This window comes from Microtus oregoni, unplaced genomic scaffold, assembly GCF_018167655.1.
Source record: "Microtus oregoni isolate MIOR12 unplaced genomic scaffold, Mior012 000070F_ref0000104, whole genome shotgun sequence".
Taxonomy (NCBI): domain Eukaryota; kingdom Metazoa; phylum Chordata; class Mammalia; order Rodentia; family Cricetidae; genus Microtus; species Microtus oregoni.
The window spans coordinates 8,121,761-8,137,333 of NW_024543977.1; the positions used below are offsets into that span (position 1 = coordinate 8,121,761).

Below are 15,573 nucleotides of genomic sequence, written 5' to 3' on the forward strand. Positions count from 1 at the left end.
GAAAGTGTACAACCAGCCATAGCAGGTAGTGTATGCAGGGAATGAAGAGCTTTGCACAGGAAATTCTGGAAATCAAAGAATGATTGTATAGAAACAAATGCTGCCTTTGATGTGCTCATCGCTAGAAAGAACACAGCAGCCAGGTGTGTCACTTACATTTCTGTTGTAATTTATTTATTTAAATAATATTTTATTTATTTAAATAAATAATTTCTGTTACATTTATTTATTTAAATAAATAAATCTATAAACATGAAAACAAATTCTGAATCACCCACATCTTTACCCATCTCATTCAAAGCACAGAGGACCAAAACTAAAGAAGTTTGAAAGGTGGGGGAATGGCACAAGGACCACCATATTGATCCTTATCTTTAGTGACCCTCATCTTCCCTGATAAGATTAGCATCAGTCTTCCATCAGAAATCAAATAAGCAAGGAAAAATAAAATATTTTACATGTTAGAAGAAAAAGAAATCCCACTCTACAATTTCTGCATCCAATAAAATGAAATGTCACAAGTAAAGGGGAAGTATGAACTTTTGATTCAAACAAGAATGCAAGGAATTTGTTACCAGTAAATTTGCCTTCCATAAAAAGTATTAAGAGACATTCTTCAGGGATTAGAAAAAGATCATGTGAAGCTCAGGTTAGAACTGAGATCTACATAAATACCGAAGAATGTCGGAAAGTAGTAAGTGAGGGTAAGTTGGAATCCTTGCTTTTTCTTATTCTGAACTGCTTGGATAATGCACAGCTGTTTGTATAAAGCAGAAATGGTAACAATTAGGAGATTCTAGCATATGGGTAAGTAAAAGACTTGACAGGAGCACTAAGAGAGAAAGAAAGAAATAAAAAAGAAAGAAAGAAAGAAGGAGAAAAGGGAAGGAAGGAAGGAAGGAAGGAAGGGAAAAGTGAGGAAGAAAGGAAGGAAGAAAAAAGAAAGGAAGGAAGGAAGGAAGGAAGAAAAAAGAAGGAAAGAAAGAAGATAAAAGAAAAGAAGGAAGGAAGAAAAACAAAAAGAAGGAAGAAAAAGAAAGACAAAAGGAAGGAAGAAAAAGAAAGGAAGGAGGGGAAAAAAGAAAGGGAAAAGGAAGGAAGAAAAAAGAAAGGAAGGAAGAAAAAGAAAGGAAGGAAAAAGAAAGAAAGGAAAAAAAGAAGGAAGAAAAAAGGAAGGAAGGAAGGAAGAGGTGGAGGGGAGGGAGAAAAAGAAAGAAAGAGAAAAGGGGAGGGAAAGGAAAGGAAGGAGAAAGAAGAAAGAAAGAAAGAAAGAAAGAAAGAAAGGAAAAGAGAAAGAACTAAGTGTGCTCTGATATGGCAACTCTTACCAGCTGGGAAAGTTTAAAACTAACAAATGTATTGAATATAAAACTACTGATGCATGATAAATATTAACCCAATATATATACAAATTATGGTGCTAAACATGAATAGTTTGAATGGATCACTCTAAATATTCTCTCACTACAATGAAAATCTTGAGGGAGGTACTTTAAAGACAAAAGGTTTCCCTTCTCAGATTTAGAAGTCAGCATCATCCATCAGTCACCCACTTGGGAGATGCCGCACTCTGAGGATGCATCACAGCAATGCCACATGAAATAGGGATCCTGAGACATGGTAGGAAGTCAGAGTGCAACTCAGGGCTCAGACTCACTGAGAACTATTCAGAAGCTCTAGAGAATTACCTTAATCCCTGTTGAGGACAGTGGTATGGGAGATCCTTCTGTCTATGTGTTGCTTTTATTGGTTAATGAATAAAAAACTGGCTTGGCCTATAGCATGGGAGGAGGAAGACTGAGTTAGAGAGATGCCATGGAGCTGCTGCCAGAGTCAGACATGAAGAAACTTTGCAGGTAAGCCACTGATACGTGGCGATACACAGATTAAAGCAGATGGGTTAATTAAGATGTAAGAGTTAGCCAATAAGAAGCTAGAGCTAATGGACCAAGCAGTGATTTAATTAATACAGTTTCTGTGTGATTATTTCAGGTTTAAGCAAGCAGGGCAGCTGGGAACCAACAAGCAGGGCTTCCTTCAACAGGGTATCACCCTCAGGAACCAGCTCAGAACCCATTAAACTCTCCCTTCTTAAAGGGCCCATCAGTGCTCAGCATCATCCCAGTGGAGGCTACACTTTCAAAACATGAGCCTTTGGGAAGTATATCCTATATCAAAACTAAAGCATACAGCGATTGAAAGTTAAAGGCTGGAGGCCAGCAAGGTGGCTTCTCCGGAAAAGTCACATACCAACGAGCCTGACAACTTGAGTTCAGTGTTGTGGATGTCTGTGTACCACATGCATGCTTGTGCTTGAGGAGGCAGAGAAGGCACTCGACCCCCAGGAAGTGAAATTATAGGTGGTTTGTGAGCCACCATATGGTGTTGAAATCAGAACCCAAGTCCTCTAGAAGAGCAGCCAGTGTTCTTAAGTGCTAATGTCCCGCTTTATGATGTCATTCAAAATGGTGAGAAACTAAACAATTTTTCTCCCTGAAACAATTAAGAAGGCAAAGATGGCCATTCCTGCCACTGCCATTCAATATTGCAGAAGATTCTTAGCTAATATCATAAGACAAAAAATGAAATAAGAAATTATGCACACACACACACATATATATTGAAAATAAAGAAGTTTTGTTTATAGGTGACATGATGGTGTTGAGTGAAGAATCAACAGCAACAAAACTCTGGGCACTCAAAGCCAAGTATAGCAAATATACAGGATATAGACTCAATGTATACAAAATCAATCAACTGCTTGCCTATATAGAAGTAATAAAGAGCAAAAAAAAATTAAATACACAATACCATTTAGTGGTGGTTTGAATAACACAGCCACCAGAGTCCTGGGCATTTGAATACTTGATCCCCAGTTTTAGGCACTTTAGGGATAGGATTGTGAAGTGTGGCCCTGCTGGAAGAAGTCACTGGAGGCAGACTTTGTAGTTTCAAAAGCCACATGCTATGCCAGTTTTCCCTTTCTATTTCTTGTCTATAGGCAGAGATGTGAGTTCAGATGTTCATGCTGTCATACCTGCTTCCATGCTGCCCTACCTTGATGGCGATGGACTCACCTCTCTGGAACCATAAGCACAAAATAAACCCTCCCTTCAGTAAGTTGTCTCACTCATGGCATTTTATCACAGTCACAGAAGAAAATTATGACAATTTTAAAACTATACCACCAAAGCAAAACATATGCATGCATCAGCATAACAAGATATATCTACAGAATCTAACTAGGGAATACTCAAATGAAGAAATCAAAGGATATCTCAATAAATTGAGAGAGATTCCAGCTGCATGGACAGGGATGTATGGTGCTGTTATAATATAATCTCCTAGAAAATTTTGTAGATCTAACTTGGATCTGCAAAATACACAATATGGATCTACAAAAATGTATAATACCAATCAAGAGCCCAGAAAACTGACAAACTCACTCTAAAGTTTATATGAAAAAGACCCAAAATGACCAAACAGTACTGATCATGAGCAAAATTAGAGAACTGGCATTACTTTACTGCAGAATTCAGTAAGGTAGATTACTATGGTAACCAAGACAGCATGGTATAGATAAAAAAAAAAGATATTTCAGTGGAGAAAAAGAGAGTTATTCAGCAACTATCAGAACTATTGACTATTCCTTTTCAGACATTTTAATCTAGACCTAGAATTCACACCTTCCCCAAAAACCAAAATATATTACAGACCTAACTGTAGCATAAAATTGTAAGACTTTACAAGATTTATAAGAGTAAAATCTAAGCATTCTTGGTTCTGGTCAGTGTTTTTACATATGCAAGCATGCACTGTTTAATGATGGAGAAAATTTCAACACAGGTACACATTCAAAGAAAGCAGTTAGGTACTGTCTTCAGCGTACATTCATCACAGTCATATGCACACAAAAATATCAGTCACTCTCAAATTATGAGGCCATTTATACATGCAAGTGATCATTAACAGTCACATGGTGATTTAAAGGATGTTCTGTACTTTAACCTAAACCTATTACCTACATTCTTGAATGTAATTATCCTCAACTCTGGATGCATGAGTCTAATTATTTTATTATACCCTAAATACTGAGCAAACATCCAAAATATTTCTCATTTCCTATGCGGAGATAGTCAAAATGTATGAGAACTTATATGCTTGTAGAGAACTCTCAGAGATGTCTCCTGAATCTCCTCCCAACACCCAACAGCTTGACACTGGTGAGTGGATCACAGAACAAGAGGAGTCTCAATATGATAGAGAACAGCAGAGCCAGCATGCACCTCTCAGACTGGAAACCAATGCTTTGCTGTCATCATCTTTGACTTGGAAACGCCATGCCCTATCTAGCCTCTATAGTACGCCAATTTATTTCTAAAAGAAAATGAGTTGGAGAGCTGTCCCAGTAGTTAAGAGCATGTACTGCTCTTGCAAAGGACCTGAGTTCAGTTCCTAGGTCCCCATATTCAATGGCTCACAATCATCTATAACCCCTCTCATGGCAGGGGGGAGTCCAAAGCCCTCTATTGGCCTCCATAGATAACTATACTCATGGGCACATAGCCACACATAAACATGCACTCACATACATAATAAAGTAAATAAAACAATAACCTTTGAACTGTGAGTTAAAATAAAATCTCTCCCTCCCTTAAATAAATAAATAAAATTAAAAATAAGAGTTTAAACAAAAAGAAAGAAAGAAAGAAAGAAAGAAAGAAAGAAAGAAAGGTATTTTTTACTCCCCTGCTTTTACCCTTTCAAGGAAACAGCCGCCACTGACTTGGGTTTACAGAGACACTGATGAGAACATCTTTGCCTTCTTGGGCTTTACTCACAATTTTACATAATTCATATGCCAGGCAAACACGCCCCATTTTTACATTATTCATATGCCAGACAAACACGCCCCATTCTAAAGGCAAAATGCTCACTATTACCTCTCAAGCTGCACATTACTCCTTTTGTCTAACTTCCCACTACCCCCAATAAATAGTTGCCTAAGAAACTTCTGCTAAGCAGGCAGGGTCTAGCTGAGGAAATCGAATCCTCAAGGAACCCATACTGGAGCTAATATTGAATTACACATGTGATTTATCACGAGACACTGTAATTGACAAGTACCTATGTATAACGCCATGAAAAACTGTGTCTTCATCTTGGAAATTCTCAGCAGATAGTTTAGAAAATGCTCAGCACATAGCAAGAACTCAACAAAGACAGAAATACAATAGTTATATAGTAATAATTATTCATCAATAATCATTATTAAGACTGGGACTGGACACATGAGTGATGTGCAGGTCTAACTGTATTTATTCTAATTGAAGATAATAGTAAGGGAGTGGTAGGGTGTATATATTCATGAACGCCAGAGGACAACTTTGGGTGTCATTCCTCAGGTACCAACCACTTTGATTTTTATACACAGTGTCTTTACTGACATAGAATTCATCAAGCAGGCTGGGTTAGCACCACAGAATCTCTGGAACCTCTGCCTTCCTAGTCCTGGCATTATAAATACAGGCTTTAACACAGGTTCTGTGGAATCAGATTCAGATCCTTATGACTTTAAGGCAAGCACTCTACCGACTGAAATTCCACAGGTCTCATTGCTGTTCTAACACTGAAATCCAGAAAAAAAGCACAGTAATTCTGTTGTGCACGAAAAATCTCCCTGAAAATACAAATCAATGTTTGTTGAAATAGTCGAACTTTTATTTACTTCATGTCCTCCCACACATAACTACTGAAAGGCTGGAGGAACATGTATAAGAGTGTAAAGTCATAGTGGTTGGGTATTCACATCTTAGACAGCCAACAAAATTTTGAGTTAAAAAGAGAAGTTTCTTGAGGAGATACAAGTGCAACCCAATTTAAAAGAAATTCAATATTTAAGCAAGTTCTACGCCCTATCTTGTTCTAAAATGAATTTAAATCAGATTATAAATATATACACAACTAAAGAAAATTAAGTAATGAGCACTCATTCATTTTTTTAAAGTGGTAAGAACAGAAGATAAAACTAGAAATGAAGTTAGGGCATAAAACAAACGCTATGTGGACTCTGTGCATTTGCAAAAGATGTGTCCTCTTGTGCTGGCTGGACTGAGTGAATGATGCTTCCTAGTCCTCCGCATGTGCAGGTCCCACCAAGCAGACACGAGAGCTCTCAAACGCTCTCAGCACTGCCTTCCTCCTGAGACCAACAGAATGACACCTTGTGCTTTTTATTTTCAGCTTTTCTTTTAAATATCATGCTCAGCGGACACCCTGTAGGTGCATCTAACTATGAATGTGTCCCAGTGCAAAATCATAAACTCATTTAAAATATTGAGATTTCTTTGTGATTTTTTTTTTTGTTAACTCAACTGTGCCTCTTTGGAGCATCAACTTTATAGTTGGTAATACTGGGTTACATCATCAAAAAGTTGGACAAGCCCTCTAGGATCACTTTTCTTTCCAGTAACAATCTCAATATCCAAAGTAGAGGGCAGTACCTGTCACTAAGACTGTAATGTGCAGTTCTTCTTGAGTATTTTTACATCAGATGCCAAAGTTACAAGTATTTTAAACCTTTAAAAGTGTGTGGCAATTTACACCACACACACACACACACACACACACACACACACACACACACACACTACAAGGACCATGAAAATTCTGTGCTAGAATGAAAATCAAATTCTGTATTCTCCAGTTCTAAATCACACAGTAACAGCTTTAACTTCAGGCAAGAGCATAAAACCCAAGCACATTTTGGTTCACTCTATAACAAATCTTTTCAAACAAATTCCTTTGGCTCTAGAAAGATTTATGTACAAACGCTAAAGGCTTCTGTCCTCCAGCCTTAACTAGAGGCATTTGGAATACAGTTAAGTGGTCTGTTCCAGATGTTTTAAGCTAAGATCCCATGAGTTTGCCTCCTGGAGGCGCTTTAGACTTTACATATTTAAAACTAATAGAATGGGTCAGGCAGAGGACATAACTGAGAGCTGCATCTAATCAGAGCTGGGGGCAGAGGAGAGGATGGATGAAGCACAAATACTCTGCGAGTGGCATCAAATGAGACTCATTTGAAAAAATGCATTTTATAGCAATTACTGAAAACATATGGAACAGTACGCATGTCAACTGAGCTATCTAAAATGCCAAAATATCCATCCATTGGCCTCTTTGTTTTTAGGAAACCAGATACTAGCACCGTCTTGGATGCTTCCTACCCACTTGCCACTGACACTTTGGAAAATAGCCTATTTTGAAGACTCACTGTCCAATGTATGTAGGAATTTGTTCCATACGTTAGTTTCATCCTTTTAACAGCGGTAACCACAACCTCTGGCATTCTTTCACTTTTTATGTGCTCTGATAACCTTTTCCTCAATATGTAATAAATCTGCCTAACATACATAACTATCCAAGAACTGAGATGGTAACAGTTTTATAAAAATTGTCAACTTGCTGACACACATTCTGCCTTCTATTTTAGGTAATGAAATTACAGCTATGTTATAAATAAATACAAATAAACATGCATCTATTATTTGGGGGAATGTTTACTTAGTGACACAGGGATGATGCCAATTCAAATACATGTTATTCTTTACGGCAAATGCTAAAATCAGTGTGCATGCAACTGTAGCTACTCCACTTCCACACATTCAACAGAGAAGCATTTTTTATTATTACTATACTAAGACATGAGAACTCCTAAATTATAAGCCCAAGATCATTTCTCACCCATCCCAAGAAATTAACTAAGCTGCCTAAAATGAATTAGAGCATAAAGATACCTCAGTAATTGAATTATTATGAAAAAATAAATTAATGAATAACTCTAGGCTGTAAAATGTACTGCTAGGGAGGACCATGTATTGACATTAGTTTCTTTAGTATTGTTGCTATTCAAAACAGACAAATTTCAGGAAAAGAAACACATAGACCATTTCTGCTCTGTAAACAGTGGCAATTCAGAAATGGTCCATTTTCTAATACTATGTACCAGATAAAAGCCTCCCCTCACAACAGACAACCCTAACAAAGTTAGCTGAATAAAGTATAGGTCCAGATTTCACGGAGACATGGGCTTCTATCTCCTACAGACACAAGAAAGACTAGGCATTTCTTTCAGCCTGAGTTAAATGAGAGAAAACGCAGTTTATATTTCCAGAAGTTTGAGCAGTGTGTTTTCCAGTGAGCTTCTTATTCTCATTTTACTATTTTAAGAGAGCTGGTCACTCCCAGTGTTTCTGTAAGACGGGATCTGGTTCCCTGTGGCTGACAGTTCTCGTGGCAGGATGCTTTCCCTAAAATGGGCTCCAAAAACTGTTTTTATTCATAATAGCTCCACTGTATTCCTCTACAAAATACCATTTCAATGGAGTCAGGCCGATAAAAGAAACAGCATACTAGAATTTCAGTTGACTTTGTTAAAGGAAATTATTTTAAATTAATGTGGCTTCTGGACTGCTGCCGTTTCTGACCTCAGAACACATATCCCTTCTAATTTCTGCTGTGAACATTTGTTTATTTAAGTGAAATTCCAGCCCACAAATGTCGACCATAACGGAGTCTCAACCTTCCTGTCACTATTTTGTCTTTTGTCTAAACAAGGGCAGCCGCATGCTGCTGCTAATGCCTGCACGGCCACATCGTGCCCTTCCGTGAAGTCATCTATGTATTTTTGGTAAGATTTTTAACAACTTCCACGCCTGGCCGTGAAACATAACAAGGCTGTTTTGTTTTCAGACAGTAACAATTTTGTCTCTGGTTTACTAGATGGCACTCAGAGAACTTGACATCAGTGTGGTTTACCTTGACCAGTGAATGCAGGCTCTTTTCACCAAACATGTCCCAGAGGAAGGTCAGGTCCTCCTGGCTATTCACATGTGGCTGCAGCTGGGCGGGCAGAGCAGCCAACAGCTCATACAGACCTATAAAGTAAAAATAAAACACAAAGTGCAATCTTAGGGTGATCTCATTAATTTCACTGAAGGTGTATGTGTAAGTGACAGCTGAAATATGTCATTTTTACTGGATTTGTATTCTGGGCCATCAAGCAAAACAATTCTCTCAAGAAGCAGAGGAAGTGTTTTGATTTTTAAATTCCAAAGAAGTATATATTAACAGGAGAGCTTTTTACCTTCCACACTAGTCAGCATTTTAAAGTCATGCAAGTTTACATAACCCAAGACAGAAAATGTGTACAGTGCTCAAAAAGAAAGAGAGAAAGGAAGAAAGAAAGAAAGAAAGAAAGAAAGAAAAAGAGATAAAAAAGAAAGAAGGAAAAAGGTAGAAAATGCATGCATTCCTTTCTTTAACCGTTACTACATTCCCCTCTTATTAGCCATGGAGTGGAATGAGTCATGAGGAGGAAAAACTTCCTTAGGAGAAAATGGATAGAGTAGCTCCAAATGGCTTTGTAGTTTGCAAAGAATTCCTAATAACATAAAACTTCAAAAGATTTGCATTATCTAACATGCAAATAAAGTTCTGCCACGTAGGACAAAAATCAGCCCCACATGGTGATTTACAGGCTGTTCTATCACTGTGGACTATGATTTTTTTTCCCCCAAAGGGACTGTGCAAAACGTAGTTTATATCTGCAGTGTATGGAGTTTTCTGCTTCCCCTCTGGTGGCAGATGCAGGTTGCTGTGGCATTCTTGGCAGACAGAAGTGCGGCATCCACAGGAGCCATTCGTCTCAGTCGAAAGCAGCAGACTGTTGCAGTGGGGCTTGCCCATGACTCTTGAGGGAGGTGACCTGGCAGAAGTCAATATCAGATCCCAGCACATGGTGCATTTTCTAGCAGGATTACAGGAGGTAAAAAGGACAGAATTCATTTTATTTCTGTCTGCTGTCTACAAAAACACCAAGACCTCCTGAGGCACCAACATACCCCTAGTCTGAGTAAGGGCTGACATCCATCATAGCGACAGCTTTACAAGACACTTAACAAGCAAAGAACAGTAAATTATGGACTCCTGATTAGTGTATCTCTTACCTTTCTAACACGCATCAGTGCTAACTTACAGGCACATGCATGTGGCACCACTGTAAAGTCAGATACGTAACAATGGGCATCTAAGTAAATCCAAACACCCCCGAGGCTGTATTTAGCCAAAAATGGTAGTAAGAATAAGCCTAAATTAGACTATGGAAAAATATAATTATACTTTTAAGTATTTGTGATAGTTCACATTAATTCTCTTTAAAACCTGGCACTCTGTATAAACTAGGTCTTCTTTACAATACAAAGACTTTAAAACATCTCACCATTACTCCATCTATAAGACAGTACTCCCTCACCCTTCCTCCCTTCCTAACTCCCACAGAGATACATCCCCACACTCAACAATTGCCAGTATCAGCAGTCATGGAAGAGACTTAAAATGTAAAAGGATGAAAACAAAAGAGGTTTCTTTTTTCCTACTAATTTCAAGAGTTGTTTTAAAAAATGCCTATTCCTTGGAAAATGACTCCAGGGATAATTAAGTATAGTAAACCAACTTTGATCTAATTTATACGGTATAATCGCTAGGAAGGTCACATAAGACAATACACCAGAAGCCCCTGGTGTGTGATAAGTTCATAATAAAGTCCTTAGGCAACTCAAATGAAACTTGCTGCTAATTATTATTGTTAACAAAAAATCAAAATAAGTCAATATTTGATTTTCATGTCTACATTTAAGCATTTCGTGTGATTTATCTAATCCTTATTTCCTTTGTGTTTAAATGAGCCGGGGGGGGGGTGAGGGAGGAGGGTCATCACAAGAGAACCTACAGAGACAACTCACCTGGGCTCATAGACACTAAGGAGCCGGCATGGGACCGACCTAGGTCCTCTACATATGTGTGACAGTTGTATAGTTAGATCTACTTGTGGGACTCCTGGCAATGGCAACAGGGCCTGTCCCCAATGCTTTGGCAGGCTTTGGGAAATATATTCCTTATACTATGTTGCTTCACCCAGTCTTCATATGAAGGAAGGAGCTTAGTTCTACGTTAACTTGATACGCCATGCTTTGTTGACACCCATGGGAAGCCTGCCCTTTTCTAAACAGAAACAGAGGAACGGATTGGGGTGGGGCAGAGGGGGTGAGGGGGGAATTGGGAGGAGAGAAGAGAGGGGAAATTGAAGTTGGGATATAAAATAAATGAATAAATTCAATTTAAAAAGGCAAATGGTAAGTTGTACATGCAAAACGAGACATACAAACACATAAAAATGAACAGAAAACTGGTGAATCTAAGTGTCTTGGAGATTCTTTCATATTACTATAGCAGAATGTCACAGGCTGAATAATTAATGAACAAGGCAAGTTTACTTGGGCCCCAGCATGAAGGGGGGGGCAGCTCAGGAGTACATCTGCACTATGTCGTCTCACGGTAGAAAGCAGAAGAGCGAGAGGTGACAGAGCGCTTGTTCACAACAAGCTCACTCCTGCAAAGAGGACATTAGCTCACTCATGAGGGATGAACCCTACTGGGCTAGCCTCCTATCGAAGGCCTCACTTCCCTCAAACTGTCAGCCCTGGAACTTAACTCACAACACATGAAATCTGAGGAATACACTCAAATCATAACAGGTTGTATCAGTGACAATTTCCCAGCTGCCAGACAAGATGATAGCACTGGAAGGAAACGGGTTACATACACATCTGTATCACTTCTGAAAACAACATGGGACTCTCTAGTGATCTCAAAATAAAAATAGCAATACAAAAAATACTAAGGTCAAATGGTTGTATTAAAATTTCAACAGAATTATGGGGCTCTGAGCCTAAGGCATTGTTATAAAATAACATTCTTTCCTTGATGCATCTTTCTCTAGAACAAAACACCACTGTATCCCCATGGTTCAGAGTCAAACAGCTTCAGCAGGCATTCCAAGTGCACACTACAGCATGTCACTTTACACATGCAAAGTGATAATTCTATACAAATATTGTTTATATTTTGTGAAACAAGCCATTTCATACTTCAAGTTTTAAAAAACATTTTCCTTCTAGCAAAGGCTCATAAATCTGAGTTTTCTGCTCCTCCAGCAATATATACTCCTTATGTCACCACCACAATCTGGCACTCCAGTGACAACCACAGTCCCTTCAGTTACCTGATCTGGCAGCCATGACCAATGCTAGACGAGCCAGGCTAATGTCAATCATAAATTAAAGGCATGATGGCAAAACCAAGAGGCCAGAGGCGCACAGTCTCCAAGAAGGCAATGCAGGCTTTAGAAGTCACACAAGGTGGAGTTTCTGTCCTGACTTGGGACTAAAGATAAACCTATACTTGAGTCCCAGCAGTGAAAAATACTCGTAAAGTCCAACCAAATGTTCTCAAACAGAGAACGTTTCCAGAGGATGTGTCTTTAATTTTTTTAACCCACTCAGTTTCTGAGCAAAATCTGGCATAATAAAGTTTACTTTACATTTCATAATTATGCGAGTTCAACAAGTTATCCTAATAAACAATTAAAGCAGGCATGGATTGTGTGCTGCTCTAAAGCACAAAACTGATGGGGTTGCGGGCCCCTGGGCCTTACAGCGCAGCCAGCAAGGGACGTGTAAGGGAAAGGAGGGCCAGCTCCTGCCTAGGAGGAAGAAGAGACCAGGAAAGAGGTAACACCTGAGGTAGGTGTTTATGATTTGAGTCCCCTCCTCCCAAAAGCACGTGTTGGTAATTCACCAACCTAATATGTTGGGAGGTAAAAATCAGATGTGACGGGGTCATGAAGACAGTGCCTGAAGAAATTAACATTATTATCATCTAAGTCAGTTCCTTACATGGTAGATGTGAATTCATTACAAAAAGCAAGTTCAGTCCTTCCTTTGCTTTCCTCTCCCTCCCTCCAACTAATGACACTGTGAAGTTGCCCTGTTAAGTCCCACACGGTTCGATCAGTGTTCAACTAGTTCTTCAGAACCATGAGATGATAAATGTCTTACGAATTAGTCAGTCCAGCACTGGTCGCTCTTATCCACGATCCCAGAGCATTGTTTGAAAGCAGATAGTATATATAAATGTGTATCCTGATGCACCATTTCCTATATATACTTTGGAGCCTTGGGGTGACTATTGCATAAAATAAAGGCTACATGGTGGAAAGACACACCATAATATTATGACAGTGGATCCTAAAGAGAGGCTAAATAAATGATTAAGGGGCAGGTGGCTATGCAGTGTGAACACACTGGACAAAGGGCTAATTCACACTTCAGGTGGGATGCTGCAGAATTTCATCACACTACTCAAGAAGGTGCACAATTTAAAGCTTATGAGTTGTTTATTTCGGGAATTTTCCATTTAATATTCTCAGACCACAATTGATGGCAGATAATGAAAACTACAGAAAGAAAAGTCCTTGGAAACTACTATATTCTGTTTGGCAGCACAAAATGGGCTAAGTCTTTTTAAAGTAAATTCCTAAGAATCGACGTTTACTGAGTCTTATATTCAGAGCACTGTGCTAGCTCCCCAAATTGAGAAGACACCGCTCTATGCCTTCAGTATTCTTATGATCTTTGGTGCTAGATAAGACAGATTGATGACAGACAATTAGGTGGGCATGCCAAACATGAAACAGCCATAAATAAAAAAGTCTACTCTTTTCCTGAGACAATATATATCCAAAATATATCTTTTCATTAAACAAATACACAATTAAACTGAAAACTATATACATATATTGATATTAGTTCACAATATGGCAATAAGTTAAACATCAAATTCATTCTTTGCTATACAGATACAAGATGTCATACCTTTAATGACATCTAACTTATACTTAGAGTCATGAATTTTAATAAATAAGATAAATAAAATAATTACTAGGATGGCTCTCTCACTCTTTCTACCTTCGCGTGTTTCACTGAACCAATGTTTAAGGCAATGACTTCCGCACTTCTGGTGCCACTTTTAGAGTTAGAACAAACCATTTCCACTTCCGGGCAAACTGTCTGAGATCCAGCTTATTCTCATTAACTGTGAGGCAGTGCCACTGCAAACTGGATTCTGCTGACTGGATTTGTCCTTCTTACTTGGGTGTGTGTTTCATTATCTCTACAACGGAATCATTTAAGTATTTTTTTAAAGTATCTTTAACACTTGCCTAAGATGGTGTTGAGCCCACAGACAATGAGCACCCACTGGCACACAGTGACATAGAGCCCCCAAGAGAGCAGCCCAGGCCTGTCCATAAGGCTCACTAATAATCTCTTTGTGGGTGTGTAGCTAAAACTCAAAGTGGGTAACTGTCATTGGAGACTCCCACATGGGCTGTTGAGAAGCCCATGACAGAAGCAAAAGTCAGCAAATGCAAACCACAGGTCAAGGGCAGCCTCTTCCTGCTGCATGTCCTGCCAGCGCCCTCTACTGACAAAACTTATATTGACAGTGGCAATAAGGAAAGGTACTTCAAGGTCACATCAATTTTCACAGAGAAGACAATGAAATCTGCAGCTGAAGCCGAGAGGAGAATGAAACGTTAACTGGTTCTTCTACAGACTGATCTAAGAGTGTGCGTGTCTCCTCTTTGAGGGAGGGGTGGCTTTCTACTGCTTTATACTGGGATACAATTAAAATTACTGATGAATGAAAATTGAGCCTTTATTAAATCAAGGCTTTATTTGAAAGACAAATCCTATTAAATCCAAGGCTTGGATTGATGACATTTTTGTCTATTTGTACTACATTTGTTTAACATGCTCAAGAGAGAGAAGGGAGAGAGGAGAGAAAAGAGGAGAGAGAGAGGAGAGAGAGAGAGAGAGAGAAAGAGAAAGTTGGAGAGAGATTTCAAGACCAAGCCGAGAACTAGAGAGAGTACACTTGTGCCATGGTGCATGTGTGGAGCACAGAGGACAACTTGAAGGAGTTGGTTCGTGGAAACACAGTGTGGGTTACTATGCCCAGTGAACCATCTCAAGGGCCCTGCTTGCCTGTTTTCAACAGCATGCAAACCCTGAATTCTTCATCTCAGCTGGGGGAAATGAATGAAGGCCATATTCTAAATTAAACAACGAGCACTTTTGCAATGACTGCATTTTACATGTCACCTTGACTGCAGTAAGGGGATCCCCAGTAACTCACAGGGGTGTGCCCATGGAGGTGCTCTTGGGAGAAGTACACATTTGAATCAGAGGCTGAGGAAAGATGAGCCACTCACATGTGCAGGCACCTTGCATAAAGAAAGAGCCTTTCTGTCTGAACTGGTAAAGCCCAGCTTCTCATGTTGTCACTGTAAACACAACAGCTTCTGACTCTCCAAACTTTGAAATACAGTCCTTATACCAATACCCCAATCCTTACCACAGCGCTAGTTCTCAGGTCTTAGCAGTCAGTGACCTACACTGTTGGTGCTCTTTCTCAAGCTTTGATTAATCACACCACAGGGTCTCCTGGGTTTCCACAATGCAGATAGTGGCTCACGGGATTTCTCAGCTTCTCCGATAGAGGGAATTGATGACTGTGACTTCCTCTTACTATGTGTATGTAGACATACAGATAAACATACAGATCTTATATTGATTTTGATTCTTAGAGAACATTTATATGATTCTTTCC

General features: G+C 39.1%; 1 protein-coding gene across 1 annotated transcript in view; it reads right to left on the reverse strand.

The window, feature by feature from the left end:
• The window catches only part of Mpp7 (membrane palmitoylated protein 7), a 232,795-nt gene that overhangs the window by 126,911 nt on the left and 90,311 nt on the right, over positions 1-15,573 (reverse strand). The window contains exon 3 of the mRNA XM_041641578.1: positions 8,821-8,939. Within this exon, the coding sequence (XP_041497512.1) occupies positions 8,821-8,939 (119 nt within the window). The remainder of the gene's footprint in view (positions 1-8,820; positions 8,940-15,573) is intronic.